This window comes from Marmota flaviventris, chromosome 2 (genome assembly GCF_047511675.1).
Source record: "Marmota flaviventris isolate mMarFla1 chromosome 2, mMarFla1.hap1, whole genome shotgun sequence".
Lineage (NCBI taxonomy): Eukaryota > Metazoa > Chordata > Mammalia > Rodentia > Sciuridae > Marmota > Marmota flaviventris.
In genome coordinates this window covers 87,540,564-87,556,478 of record NC_092499.1, presented here as the reverse complement: position 1 = coordinate 87,556,478, position 15,915 = coordinate 87,540,564, and the positions used below count along the sequence as shown (strand labels likewise).

Genomic DNA, 15,915 nt, shown 5'->3' with positions numbered 1-15,915 from the left:
AAAAGGGTTATTTATCACACGGGAAATCTGAGCTCTGCTGGGGAGAAACTGGCAGGGCTGTTCAGTCAGGCCTGCAGGACATCTGTTTGATGCCAGTGTTCAGATCATTGCAGGCAGAAGTGAAAAATCAGTTCAGAACAAGCAATCCTAGCCCATCTCCCTGGGGGTTGAACAAGTGTTCTATTTCGGACTGAAAACAAAAGTTTGAACCTTCATTTCTTTTTGAGTGGTTTGATTTGCTTTATAGAAGACTATTTCAGGGAATTTTTTTGTTTTCCCCACATAGTCCTAAAGAGTTTTCCCACTTTTCTTTCCAACTGAGATTGAAGGGAAATTTATCTCTGCTGTGAACCTTGTTTGTTGCAATTCTTTAGCAGGGATGAGCCTATGGGGCTAATTCTTAAAAACAGCAGCAACAACCAGGGGATGCGATGGTGTCTCTCAGTGGGAGGCTATTCATTGGAATGAATCATGGCAACTTTTGTTTCAGACAAGTGTGTTTTTTATCTGCAGCCCAACACTTTTGGTTTCTATGTCTCTCTTATGTCTCCTTAAAGGAGTAGTTTTGGTCCTACTCAGATTTCTCTACCCATCAGCAATCACCACACAGTAAAATGGTTACCTTGTTAATTTACAGCTCTCTTATTTAGGTTACATAGTCTCATTGGTATTGTAACCTCATTGCTTCTCATTGGTGTTATTTACTACTCTTAAGGCAAGACTAAGGCGTACTGCCGTAACACCCCTCAACACATGCACACACATGCAATCTCAATGGTTGACAATGCAAAAATTCATTTTTCACTCTAAGTAACATGGGACATGTCTAACACGGGTCAGTAGGGGCTGATCATTGACTCAGGACCCAGATGATAGCAGCTTCAACTTCTCAGGAATTGCCACCATCTCTGTGGCAAATGAATGGCAATGTGGTAAATTCATTGGCTCTTAGATCTCTCCCTCAAATCCTGTGGTTATGCCACGTGGCCACACCTGCTTTCACTGGGAAGAGTTCAGACTGGGCATAGCACCAAAGACTCCCATGGGAGTGTTGGAAGAAAACAGACCATTCCTCCCTTTTGGCTACAATGTGTGAGCAGAAAGACTCTTATGACAGGGACATAATGGCTACAGGCATCACATACCAGATCTTCCAGGACATTTCCAGTTTCACATATGCTGTTTTGTTGTAAACCACAGAAAATGCCATTATCTTGTTTGGGAAACTATGGTCACTGAATATATAGTTAACCACGTCTCATGTACCCCTTTCCTTTGGCCTCTGTTCAAGTTAGCAGAAGAAAATCCAAACAGGCTTGTTTTAGCATGAGATAATAATTATCCTATTAGCACCACTTTGCATGTATATAGCACTTCAAAAAGTTAGAAGTGCTTTTTGAAGTGCTTTCATATATTATCTTGTTTGATTGAGATAACTTCATGTCCTAAATAGGGGAGATTTTATTATCACATTTTTAAGAAAAGAAAATAGCTGGTAAAGATTTGTTTTTGTGAAGGGAATTATCTTTTTCAAATTTTGCAGCAGAGCCAGAACTAATGGTGAGATAGTTCTACAGTGTTTTTAGAATCTAGAGGAGACACAAACAATATACACTCAAAAACAACAGTTAGATTAATTAGGGTGTGTACTTATCCACTGATGCTTAATTAATTTTCATGTAGAGGGGCCATGATGTGACTTCCCTCCCATCATTCCTTTTGGCCTCATGGCAAAGATGTAGGAGGGGAGGATACAAGTTTGTCTGTCCCATAGCATGTCCCAGCTACTACTGAGCAGAACTGACTTGTCCCTCAGATTTCCCAGAATACCAGTGCACAGTCCTGATGGTTGTTTTTTTCCCCCCAGTTCTCTGATTATCAAAATTACCTTGTAAATAGCTGTGTGAAGGAGAACCCCACCATGGAGCGATCCATTGCCCTGTGCAATGGCATCTCCCAGTGGGTACAACTGATGGTTCTCAGCCGCCCCACCCCGCAGCTCCGGGCAGAAGTTTTCATCAAGTTCATCCATGTGGCTCAGGTGAGTGGGTTAAGATTTTTGCCTGGTCTCTGAGTTAAATCATCCATTCCCTTTCTTTCCAGCCTACTCTATCGGTTTGAGCTGTTCTTCCTGAACCATATAGGGCCTTATGTGCTTCAAATGTCCCCTGATTTAGGTGTGATTTTTAAATTTTCTCACCCAAGGACAATGTGGAGGGCCATACAGGCCATCTCAGGATCCGGATTCACATGTAGATCTTTTAACATTTTTCAGAAGATGCTTACCTTTTTTTTTTCGCAAATCTGGCCCACATGGCAAAAGTCATGTTTTGCTGGAGCCAAACCAGCCTGGGTTTTCTTAGGTCTTGGAGCTCATGCTGCATTAGTTGGATTTAATGTCTAAGGGGTAGAGATTCCAGCTTCTGTATCCCTTCTTATGCCTTCAGGCATTGAACATTGCCTAAAGACAAACTCCTTATGCTCAAGAATAAAACAAACTGATAAATCTGGGGTAAATGAATAAAACATTATACTTAATGATATTTTTCCAACTCTGGATGATACACACTAGTGTTGCTCAAAGTTTGGTACCTGGACCACCTACTCTGATATTCATTAAAGGTAGAAATCTCTAAGCCCATCCCAGATCCAGGGAATCAGAATGTCTGGTTTGGGTTTAACAGTTTTTGAGTTCAACAAATGCTCAGGGTGATTCTTGGACACCACTGATTTAGATGGTGGTCACAGATCAGCTACAGCAAAGGGAGGGAGATGTGACACCTTGCTAATTTAGGATCCACTCATCTGGAATTCAGCTGAAAGGGAGAGAGAAACAGAAAAGTGCAATTCTTGATTACTAGTCTTTGATGGGTATAAGGAAGACTCGTGGCAGAGACAAGAGTCAGCCTCTAAACTCCCCTTATAATTCACATGTACAGTGACTCTGCTATCTTATCTCTTGTGTCACAGAAACTCCACCAGCTACAGAACTTCAATACATTGATGGCTGTAATAGGGGGGCTATGTCACAGCTCAATCTCCAGGCTCAAGGAGACCAGTTCGCATGTCCCACATGAAATCAATAAGGTCAGTGCTACTATCTTCTCTCCGGCCCTTAGGAGCATTCCCAACACTAGAACCATTTTCTCCTTAAGGTTCAGATCAGCATTTCCAAACCACACCACACCTGGTCAACCAGGGAAAGGACCAGGGAGGCAAACCCTAAGGAAATCCATAGGATGGGAAAGTTATAGATTTGAAAGTATTTATGATTCTATCTGATCTTAAGACAGTGTCACTGTACACCTTCCTGCTGGGCCAGTTGAAATGATATATGTCTTTCCCATGTTCATAGGCAACTGAATATTTAGTCACCATCTTTACTGCCGATTCCCTTGACCCAGCTCCTTGCTCCAAAATGTTTTCCCAAAAGGAGTAAGGTTCAGTTAACCAAAGTTCAGTTTGCAAGTCAAGTGTATAGTGACATGTTAAAACCCAAGCTACCCAGAACACTTGGAGAATGACTTTCTGAATACTCAAATTTTCTCACAGTTGGAGATGAGCTCTGTCTTGAGATAAAGCTCCATAGAGGGCTTCATAAGGAAAGTAACATGCAAGAAGCTACTGTAACTCCACAGTTAAAACACATGCGTCCCCCTTGCCAGCCACAAAGGCAGAACTTTCTGACATCACATTTAAAATGTTAAGAACTACAGTGTCCCTGGCTCAGGACTAAAGGGATACTTGTTATTTATTGTATGTAGCTCTGTACAATAAATAAAAATCTTCAGATTTTATTTTTGTGTGTGTCTGTGTATACTGGGCATTGAACGCAGGTGCCAACCACTGAGCCACATCCCCAGCTCTATTTTGTATTTTATTTAGAGGCAGGATCTCACTGAGTTGTTTAGCACCTCACTTTTGCTGAGGCTGGCTTTGAACTTGTGATCCTCCTGCCTCAGCCTCATGAGCCACTGGGATTACAGGTGTGTGTCACTGTTCCTGGCTGCCTCGTCAATTTTTATGTCAGGTGTTTATATTATTAATTTTTGAAAAGAAATAATTTGAATACAAAAATAATTAAACTCTACTTAAATTCTTTAAGTTATGTAGTAAAATCAAGTAAAGTGTGTAGTGTATTCTGTGACACTTGATATAGCCAGTGTTAGTTTGGAAGCCACTATCTCTACCTTTTAGATGAATTATGGATAGAGTGAAACCATGGCAGGGGATGAGAATAAGCAAGACAGCCATTACAGACAACATACCATATTCAGCGAGCACCTGTGACTGGTCTGTTCTACTTTGTAGGTTCTGGGTGAGATGACTGAGCTGCTGTCCTCCTGCAGAAATTATGACAACTACAGGCGAGCCTATGGGGAGTGCACCCACTTCAAGATCCCCATACTGGGGGTGCATCTCAAGGATCTCATTTCCCTGTATGAAGCTATGCCCGACTATCTGGAAGATGGGAAGGTGAACGTCCACAAGCTGCTGGCTCTGTACAATCATATCAATGAACTGGTGCAGCTGCAGGAGGTAGCCCCACCATTGGAAGCCAACAAGGACTTGGTGCACCTGCTCACGGTGAGGTTTACACTTGAGAACAATTTTTGTATGCCAAGCTTCATTCGGTACACCTCGCCAAATTTTTTTGAGCAGTTAAGCCTCATAAAAACTCTATGAAATAGAACTACTATTTCCACTTTATGGATGGGGTACTGGGGCATAGACATAACCTGCCAAGAGACCACACATTATTCCGTATCAGAGCCTTGATGCAGACCCAGATGGGGAGATCCTTTCTCTTGAGCAGTGTGCCTTTTGGACTGCTAGGAGTGTTTCCTTACTCCCATGAAAGCAGTCTTAATCTCTTTAGGAGCAGCACAGGGCAAATCAGGATATAGCATTGGTAACAAGAGGAAACTGTGTGCTATCTAAAAACGGGGAGACAGTGAGTATAACAGGCAGGTTTGTTCTTTGAGTCCTGCTACTACTGGCTTAGAACCCTGCTCCTGGAGATGTCCAAGCCAAAGGGTAGGTGAACTCTTGTCAGTGGTGTGGAAACCAGGATTTGCATTTTGGGTGTGAGGTAACAACAGCTGAGCTTCCTTCCTTCCAGACCTGCAATTCTGTGGTTCACTGATTGGGTGACTGTGGGCCCATACTGTCCAAGTCTGTTTCCTCTGTGAATTCAGAGGGGTTAGTCTCCAAGACACCTTCTAACTTCTCTCTCAGTTCTAAAATTATACAAGTTTTAACCCAATTCTTTTTGTGAAATAAATAATGACCATAACCTCTTTCTACCTTGCAGAAACATTTCGATAGCACCCCAGGCTGAATCTTGGTGTTCTAGCCCTTTCTCTTTAGTTGCTGACCTTGGCTGATCTCTGCCTTGGACAAAATGAACAGGGGCTTAGATGGCTTATAGAGGCTTAGATGTTAAACCAAAAATATGAAATCATAGTTAAAAAGAGGGCATCCTGGGACTTCTCCAAAATTTAAAAACAATTTAACAAGAAATAACTAATGTTTGCCCTATTGCAGTAGCAGGTGTTACACTGGCCAAATTTTGTGAATTTTTAAAACAAACTGTTACATGCCAAGAAGATTAAACCACTGGAGAAAAGGAACCAGGAAAGGAACATGAGTCTTGGGGTAAGTAGATGGCATCCTAGCAATTAACCCTGTTCTGCTTTGATCCACAGTTATCTCTGGATCTCTACTACACTGAAGATGAAATTTATGAGCTTTCCTATGCACGAGAGCCAAGGAACCACAGAGCCCCAGTGAGTTTCTCACGTTAAAACTGGTGTGTGGTGGTACTTTACCAGTTGCTCCTCAAGTTAATTTATCTTAAGAAACAGAATTTTTTTGTTTCATAAGATATTCATAAGAATGTTTCATAAGTATATTGTTTCTATGTGACAGCCTTGAGCTAGGAACAGAGAAAGCTTCTCGAAATGAGTGACACACAATTGCTATTCATAAACAGCTTGTGATCGAGTTGAAGGGATGACTATGAACAGTAAAAACTATATACCATGAGAGCGTCTTGAGTGGTGGAATCAGTCAGTGGTTTACAAATTAGAGAAGGGAGATAGTACTATGAACTTGAGTGACATCATTTTCCTATGAAAAGTGTCCCCACATAAGTTGTTTTACTATGATTTGTTAATGAGGGGGAAGATATGCATACTAATGAGAAGCTTTACTTCTGTTTTCTGGCATGGTAGGTAGAATAGGCCCATTATTTCTTATGTCAGATTCAGACCTCACAGAAAGAGCAGTTTGCTGGGTCTTCTGACCTCTTAATGTCCAGCAGTCCTCAAAATAGAACTTAGTCCTGGAACTGCACACCTTAGGAACCTCAAAGTGAGGTTATCGGCCCTGTCTGTCCTGCAGGCATGTAAAATCATTTCAGTCTCCTTGGAAGTTTCCCAACCCCAAAATCAGTGCTCCTCAAGGGAATAGCTGTCTGCACATAAGAAATCCAGCTGATCTATTTAAAGGGGCTAGATTTCACTGCCTCTACACAAAAAAATCAAGTTCTAGCTTCCTATTGTAATGAAAAATATTCACTGGAAATATTTAGTAGGTTCTATTTTCAGGGTGTCAGAGACACTTCAGTAAAAAGGTGAATTTCTCCTGTTTTTAGAGGAGATTTTAATTTGGGCTAAGTTTCAAATATTTAGGAATGGATTCTAAGCTTATCCAGGGTTCAGTTTTTGTTTTTCTCTTATGTATCTTGATGCCTTTTTACTAGTTTTTTCCTCATTCACCTCTCTACTAAAAAGTGACTAGAGGATAGAGCAAATTTAAATGATTCACTTTACTTTGTTGACAGCTCTGACAAGGGTTTAATGGAAAAGGAATGAAACTTGGGCACATTGAGAATTTTAAATTATCTGTAGCTGGAGATAATGTATGAGAAGTGCACTATAGGAACTGTAAAGCACAACACTGTTAATCAAGATTATTCGTACAGATTTCAGTTACATGTGTACTCTATGCCACTGCACACAGCCAGGGCTTATCTATAGATGGAACTGTCAGGTAGTGGGAAAGGAAGGGGCTCTAAGTTGAAATTCCAAATTATGGATTTCTCTGAATATTTCATTTTAGCCACTAACACCTTCAAAGCCACCGGTAGTAGTGGACTGGGCCTCCGGAGTATCTCCCAAACCAGACCCAAAGACCATTAGCAAACACGTCCAGAGGATGGTGGATGTAAGTACCTCTGTTTCAACAGACAGAAACAAGGCATTAGTTTTGTGTGGGGGCAAGGATGAGGGGAGCACAGTGACAGAAACACAAAGGTGAGAAAGTTGAAACTCATTCCTGCAGGAGCACAAGGACCCTATTCTCATACTGTAACTAAGGAATGGTTCAGAAGGTATAATTTGCTAGCACTTTGGTCTCATATGAGGCAGGTCTGACTCTCCTTAAAGGCCTAGCAAGAAAGCAAGTCTGAAAGCTGGTTGACAGGAGCAAAGAGGAATTGGGAAAGGTCTGAGTATAGTAAGGGTAACAAGAATCTGAAACTGAGCATTGTGGCCCTACTTGGTTCAATTCTCCATGCTAACTGCAGAGGAGGGGCTCCATACTTGCATACTTCTGCCTGTATTACTATGGGCCATTTTTGTTTAACAAGAGAAGTCAAAGAGCACAACAATGAGGAACAGAGGATTAAAGTAGGGAGAAAGCACTTCCAACTCCACTGTTCATAGGAGCTTCTCAGAAAAGGCGTAATCTGAGCTGAGTGATGACAGAAGGGCAGGGTGGAGGGAGAACACCCCTTATGCAGTGGACTAGCAGTGCAATGGCACAGCTGATTGCTAATTGTCAAGAGCACCTGGCCACCCCTAAAGGCAAAGACCTGGGAAGCAACCTGTGCATCTTTGCCACAGCTCATGGAATGGGTTCTATCTCAGCTTATCCAGGGTTCAGTTTTTGTTTCCTTGTTCCTCTCATTCAGGCTGTCAAAAGGCTTGTCCCAACTGCCCCAGCCCCTTTTTCACTTGGCTAAAGGGAGATTATAGGTTTCTCTATAGTAATCACCACAGACATACCTTTTTTTCAGTCTGTCTTCAAGAACTATGATCATGACCAGGATGGATACATTTCTCAGGAAGAGTTTGAAAAGATTGCTGCCAGTTTTCCATTTTCCTTCTGTGTGATGGACAAAGACAGGTGAGGATGTATGTACAGGAATATGTTGTTATGAGCCTGCTGATGAGAACAGGTTTATAGAGTGTTTCACTAGAAGAACCTGTAAACTCGTATGTGTTGCTGCTATGATTATATAATGAATACTGGAGCTAAAAGAGTCATCAACTGAAGGTCTCTTTGCCTTCAGTTTGGACAACAGACCATGAAATATTCATGCTTTTAAAAATATCTCGAAATTGAAGATTCCATAAATCTGCTATCTTAGGAAGAGCCAACTACAAATAAGAAAAAGTTCAATCTTCCTTCTTGTTTCATCTTACAAATTATGGGAAAGAACTAATATTTATTCACATTTTGCATATTTACTTTTCTCAGTTATTATCTTCTATTATAATTCTTTATGAGAAACCAAATATATGGCTGTGGGTTCTAGTTATATACTGTCTAAAGTCAGAAACTATAACATAAGTCATTTTTCCTCTCTAGAAATAAATTTTACATCATTTATTTTTCAAGTCTTGTAGATAGTGGTAAAGTCAGTTACCTCGTCTAGCCAAAGAATGGCTCTGGGACTGAATAACCTGCTTTACCTACTTATTCCATGCTGTCCTCATCACTATTCTTAGGATGAGGAGGGCTTGTGGAAGCAATCATCACGTAGTACACACTGTATTGCCACTGATGATAAAAGGTGAGTATCTAAGCCTAGAAGCCACCTGTGCCTCAACTCACATACTTGCCTGTCATGTGCTGGCAGGGAAGGCCTCATCAGCAGGGATGAGATTACAGCCTACTTCATGAGGGCCAGCTCTATCTACTCTAAACTGGGCCTGGGCTTTCCTCACAACTTCCAAGAGACCACCTACCTGAAGCCCACTTTCTGCGACAACTGTGCTGGATTTGTAAGTTATTGTTAGACTGTATCAGGGTTGAACTTGGTGAAGCGTACAGGACATTTAAGTGAATAAGACAGGCATGGGCTTCACAATCCTTACAAACTTATCCCAGCTTAGTGCCCAAGCAACACAGAGAAGGACCTAGTCCTCAAGTGTATGGATTTTATTTGTGTTCACCTTGTCTTTCTTTTTCTCACTTTTTCTTATTCCTGGTAAATGAGGCCTGGAATAAATGGTACAACAATGGTGGACTTTGGATATACATTTCGAAGTATCATATTCATGTGCTGTTTCAAATGCTAGAAAAAATATTAGATACCTTCCTTCCCCTGTCAAAACAAAACAAAACAAAACATAAAACCTGCCTTTAAGAGCTCACCCGAGCTCTCCCCTCCTCTGTCCCACCCTGACCCAATAAATGTCCTCTAAACCAGGTTCCTGATCCAAGACCATATCCTTGTCTGTCAGTATGGAGTTCAGAGCAGCCTGTTGCTCTTGATTCATCCATTTCAGGCCTGCAGAAGGCCTGGATCATAAAAACACTAGTCAAGCTTGGCCAACAATGCTTTTTCCTGCTTTCAGTTTAAGGTTTGAGGAACAAGACAAGAAATAAAATAGGTGTCCTTTCTATTTAAGCTAGAGAGTAGAGTGAAGGAAAATGAATGAGTGTTACCCTGTAGCCTCACACCAGATAGATGAATGACATGTATATTCTCATTTGTCTCCTAGCTCTGGGGAGTGATCAAACAAGGATATCGATGTAAAGGTAAGACTCAGCTTTGTTGGCCACATCGTTCTCCCTAGTTTGAGGGACTCTCAATAGCAGTACTCGTCTATGAAGTCCACAACTTCTTGGTAGAGACAGAACCTCATTTTCAAATTGGCTTCCCAAGAGCACTCTGAGAGGGACTGCCATCACACAGGAGAGAGGAATACCTGGGTGACCTGTGACATAGTTTGCCTTTACAAGATCCTCTCTCTATCTTGACTGCTCTGAAAATAGAAGCAGCTGATAAGAGACTGTTTTCATACTCTCATGGAAGGGTGGATTCCCAATAAAAAGGATAATCCCTTCTGGAATATGATATAAATGATTATCAGCTTTCCTTTTATCAGCAGATATCTCAGAACCTAAAGTGTCCTTCCTTGTGAGTAGGATAATTCAGGAATGGGAGAAAGTTTTATTTCTATTTCTATTTTTATTTTTTTAATGCAAGAAAGAAAAAGTTAAGACCTAGCAGCTGGGGGCTTCCAGGGGATCTCCCTAGAGTAGGCAGAGTGTGCAGGATGACCTGGATACCATCTCTTCCCTCCAAGGTATTCTGCTTTTGATTCTGAGACTCACAAATAAGGGATATGATCAGCTTGTGAGGCCCAAGGTTTATCAAGAGAGAAGAATGCTGGGTTCATGGGGAATGTTAGGTATCCTAGCTCCAGAAGATAGGATAGACATGTTTGAAAAAGAGACCACTGGATGAGTTTGGTTGTGAGACCCTGGAGGAAACAGAAAGACTTCCTGACTAGGGATTCTTGTCCACAGACTGTGGGATGAACTGCCACAAACAATGCAAAGACCTGGTGGTTTTCGAATGCAAGAAGCGAGCCAAGAACCCAGCACCTTCCACTGAGAATAGTACCTCTGTGGGGCCAATGCCCAACCTCTGCTCACTGGGAGCCAAAGATCTGCTCCATGGTAAGTAAGCACTGGGAATGTTCATCTTGGAAAATATAGAGGAAGAGTGGAGTGTGTGGGTAGGAAAGATCACCTCATGATTGCATGTCCAAGTTTCAGTAAACCTTAACCTCTACTGCTAGACCAGGACTGATCCCTGCCACACTTTTGAGTTTCAGCTCCCTGCCTATATCTCAGACATAAGGGTACTAGAATAATAGTGCAGGGTAGGCATAGAAATCAGGAGTCGCTAGTGTTTTCTGAGCACCTATACCAAGTGCAGACACTGATTTCTGGCCAAAATAGTGCTTCAAGTTAACAATTGTCCTACTCCACCCCCAAACCTAAAAACAGTAAGGTGAATGTGCATATATATATAACATGATCTATAAACAGTATATTAATTTAAAAGGAATAATCAAAGAGGAGCTAGTCACTCTTCTACTACTCAGAAATGTAGTGAAAACATACTATAATAAGTGAAAACTGAAGCCATAAGTTTTCTTGATTCCATTTGCAGAAGCAGGCAAATGCGGCTGAGAATTTTATTTCTGCAGAGTAACAGAGACCACCTTTGCATAAAAGGTGAACAGAACCAGACTCATTACTTAAAACTGAGATAGGAGACAGAAAAAAAACTGCAACTGTCACTTAAGGCTATCATTAATTACAGGCAAGGCCATCCACTATGAGTGGCTACCTGTGATATTCCCATTTTTTTTTCCAGGATAGGAACCCCAAACCATTAAGACCTGGTCTTAGACTGGGGACTCAATGAGGACTGAAGGAAATAACTGTCAAAATTCTAGAAATAGAATAGTAGACACAAAAGGAAGAGAATAAGCAAAACTCTCAAGACAAATTTGCAGATTAATATTCCAAATCATACAAGGACTAAGCAATCCTAGGACTAAGCCAAAAATTTCAACAATTGAGATATAAATGTGCTTGTGTTAAAATGCAAATAATAGAATAAGAAAGTGATTTTTAAACTGTCTCTGAGATTCCCCAGGTCCAAACTGCAAAGCAGCAGAAATGTCTGCCTCTGTCTACTTAGCAAAGATACTATACAAACAAGGAGCAGGTTAGAAACAACGCAGAAGGGTATGTGCCAAGAGTCAAATAGACTGCAGTGACACAAATGACAGGAGTACAGAAAAGAGAGACTATTATCCTCCATTCAAACTGCTTCCATCTTAGCATTAATAATTATTTTCTGGGATAGCACACCTTCTTATCAAATCAAAATTGCCAATGACTTTTCCTTAGCCCATTACCTCACTGTAAATTTTTTTTTTATGGATGAATTTTCACTTCTTGAAATTTATAGCTCTTTTGGTTTTTATAACACGGCAGCGTCTTGGAACTCTTTCTGTAATTTTAGTTTCTGTTGCTTTTTTCTTATTTGTCTTCTTTTATTCTAAGCTGCTTGTATGTATAGGAATTTGAACAAAATAATAGATGTTATATTCATAATTGGGGAAATGTGATTGGTAAAAATAGTATAACTGGGTTAAAGAAACGTAAAATAGGGGAGTTCAAGATGGCTAAATAGAGGCACCTAGCACCTGCACCTCCATAAAGAACCAATATAACAGGTATACAGCTGCATTTTCAATACAGTCAATGTGGGAGTAAACTGGAAATAAGAAAAACAAAAACCTTGTAAGATTCAGAGATGAAGAACAGCAGCAGAGTAAGAGAAACAAATATTCCAACACTTGCCACATGGCTCCACAGTCAGGAGAAGGGAAATCTCCCCTATGCAGGGGTAAAGGTGAAAAAGTTCCAGAAAACTCGGTACAGATACTGGCAATCCTAGCTAACGGAGGGTTTCACAACCCTCTAAGGATTGCAGTCTAACTACGGAGTGTAACCTGAGATTTGTACAGCAGACTTGCTTTGGAAAAGGATTTTGCATCTCCTAGTGAACCTCCAGAATGTTGCAGCAAGAAACCATCTTAAGAAGGGAACTGTTGTTTGAATTTGGACTGCTCTAAGGGTCAGAAAACCTTGCATATGACCAATTCTGGGAACCTCATAGACACTCCACTGCAATGATTCAGTTCATAGCTGCCTCATGAACCAAATGCGGTTCAGTAGAGTGTCTCCGATTCAAATCTGCTGACTGCCCTGCACAGCAGGGGATGGATATTGCTACACAGGAACAGAAGGTACTGCCCTCAAGAACCAGGAAATCAGGAAGCCTGCCCTGCTAGCCCAGGGGCATGACCAATTGCATGCAGATTCACACCGGTGCCAGGACTGAAAGCAGATGAGCCCATCACTAACAGGAAAGAGCTGTGGTTCCACTGCTGTGTGCTGGGCTTTTTTCTTTCTTTTTTATTTGTAAGCCTAGGGATTGAATCCAGGGGACCTCCTCTACCACTAAACTACATCCTCAGCCCCCTAAGACAAAGCAGCTAAGTTGCAGACGCAGATCTTAAGCTTGGGACCCTCCTGCCTTAGCCTCCCAAGTCACTGGGATTATAGGTGTGTACCACCACACTCATGGAGCTATGGGGCACTCCAGCTGTTCCTCCCCACCCCCCAACATGACCTAAAGAGGTCTAGATAGAAACTGCCTGGCACCAGCCATGTTCTGCCCTTATTCATGGGGGCCTTCTGCTGACAGAGTTGAGGGGTCACCCTGGCAGTCACTCTGTTCCTTGGCACACAAGTCAAGGGAGACTTTGAGAGAAATTTTGCCTAGTTTCAACTGGGACACAATTCTACTCACTCCCTGGTAGAAACTACAGCTAAAGAGTAAGGGGATGCAAAGCCCCAGCTGTTACCCAGTCCCCTGGCACACAACTAAGGGTTCCTGCTCCTAGGTGGGCACGCCACAGTAGTAGCAGACAGAAACACTACAAACCTTTCCACCACTAGCTACCCCTGCACCTTATTTGATCACACACTGCTGGCAGAACTGGGTGTAAGTTCCACGGAGGGGTTGCTGTGATTCCTGTCCCCATCTATCCTGGTGAAGCACCTAGGTCAATACCACTGTCTGATCAGAAGTCAAGTACTTCAGGTCCTGTGTCAGAACTGATGCAACCAATACCAAATACTCTTACAAGTAACAAAGCCAGTATCACCAGTGCCTGAGCAAGCCTCTATCATATAACAGGGGCCACCACTTCTATAGCGGTAGTAGCTACAAAGTGTGCAACCCACACTCTATGTTGTCTATACCATACCTGATTTGAACCATTAGTGTGTCCCATTCTTGCATGAGCTGCAGAGACAGTGGGTCTCTATGACTTGAACACAGTGTCTACATTCACTAATCACAGCCAAAGAAACTTCAGGGAGACTACACCATGGTGCCCAGCTGGAAATAAAGTCATCATTTCATAACAAACCAATACCCTAAGACACATTTCAGGAGAAAGCTGCTTATAAAGAAAGCTACTCCATAAAAGTGGTAGAGATGTCAGATCTACCAGAAGGACAAATTTCAACAGAGGAACACAAGAAATATGAAAAAACAAGGTACTATGACACCCTCCAAAAGATCATATCTTTCTAGTAACAGAGTCCATAGAAACTAAAATGGATTAAATGCCTCATAGGTCAAAAGAATGATTTTTTAAAAGCTTACTAAGATCCAAGAAAATATAGCTATATAGCTAAAGTAGGAAGAAAATTAGGATATGAATGAGAAATTCCACAAATAAATAGAGATTCTAAAAAAGAACCAAACAGAAATCATGGGAATGAAGAGGTCAATAAATGAAATAAAAAATTCAGCTGAAAGCGTGATAACAGTAGATCAAGGAGAAGAAAGAACATCAAAGCTTAAAGACAAGTCTTTTGAAATGACACATTTAGACAGAAAAAAAAAAGAAGAGAGCATTCAAGTCTTGAGACAACATTAAACAATCAAACATCTGCATCACTGGAACATTCAATGTGAGGAAATGAAGGTTAATGGGGGTAGAAAACTTATTAAATGAATAAAATCACAAAATTGCCCTTATCTAGGGAAAGATATGGACATCCGTGTATAGGAGGTTTATAGAACTCTAAATAGGAGATCAGAAAAGATATTTTCTATGGCATTATATTCAAACTATCAAAAATACAGGTCAAAGAAGTAACTTTAAAATCTCAAGAGAAAAGCACCCAGTCACATTTAAGGAGTTCCCCCATTAGACTAACAGATTTCTTAGCAGAAAACCTATAGGCCAGGAGGGAACAAATATTCCAAGTTCTCAAAGAAAATAATTGCCAACTGAGATTACTATACCCAGCAAAGGTATATCCTTCAGAAACAAAGATGAGAAAAATCTAAGATGAGAAAAATCAGGGAATTCTGGACCAACAGACCTGCCTTACAAAAGATGCTTTAGGGAGTCCTATATCCCTAAGTGAAAGAAAGATGACTACCATAATGATAGCATTAAATTCAAATCCCACTGGAAGAGTACATACACAAGAAAGAAACAGAAAAGAAGTAACCATTACAATATGGAAAACCATCAAATCACAAAGATGATTAAAAGAGGGAGAAAAGAACAAAGAATATGCAAAACAACGAGAAGAAACTCAACAAAATGACAAGCACAAATCTTTATCTTTCAATAATCTTGAATGTAAACGGACTAAATTCTCAAATTAAAATATACAGGCTGGCTGAGTGAATAAAAACAAGACCCAACAATATGCTGCCTACAAGAAACTCACCTCACTAGTATAGATAAACAGACTTAATGTGAAAGGATGGAAAATGATATTTCAAGAAAATGGAATTGTAAAGCAAGGAGGCATAGCTGTACTTATATTTCTGACAAAATAAACTTTAAAAGTTGTAAAAAGAGACAAATAAGCTCACTATATAATGATTAAAAGATTAAGTCCTCAAGAAAATATAGCAATTGTAAATCTATATGTATCAAATGCCAGAGCAGCCAATTTAATAAGATAAACACAATTAGATCTAACAGGATAGGCTCTAGTACAATACCTCACTCTCATTAATGGACAGATACTAACCCCCTCAAAATCAACAAAGAAACATCAGAGTTAAATTCTATTATAGATCAAATGGACTTAATAGACATTTATAGAACATTCCAACAGCTTCAAATTACAGATTTTTTTCATCAGAACATGTTTTCTAGAATAGATCAAGTACTATCAAGGCCACAAAACAAGTCTTAACAATTAAAA

At 40.7% G+C, this 15,915-nt stretch overlaps 1 protein-coding gene across 1 annotated transcript in view; it reads left to right on the top strand.

Annotated features, from left to right (window-relative positions):
• Window positions 1-15,915, top strand: part of Rasgrp1 (RAS guanyl releasing protein 1) — a 72,780-nt gene that overhangs the window by 48,063 nt on the left and 8,802 nt on the right. The window contains exons 7-15 of the mRNA XM_027925726.3: window positions 1,868-2,041; window positions 2,971-3,087; window positions 4,312-4,587; window positions 5,709-5,789; window positions 7,126-7,230; window positions 8,084-8,193; window positions 8,930-9,074; window positions 9,798-9,834; window positions 10,609-10,761. Coding sequence (XP_027781527.1) covers window positions 1,868-2,041; window positions 2,971-3,087; window positions 4,312-4,587; window positions 5,709-5,789; window positions 7,126-7,230; window positions 8,084-8,193; window positions 8,930-9,074; window positions 9,798-9,834; window positions 10,609-10,761 — 1,198 coding nt within the window. The remainder of the gene's footprint in view (window positions 1-1,867; window positions 2,042-2,970; window positions 3,088-4,311; window positions 4,588-5,708; window positions 5,790-7,125; window positions 7,231-8,083; window positions 8,194-8,929; window positions 9,075-9,797; window positions 9,835-10,608; window positions 10,762-15,915) is intronic.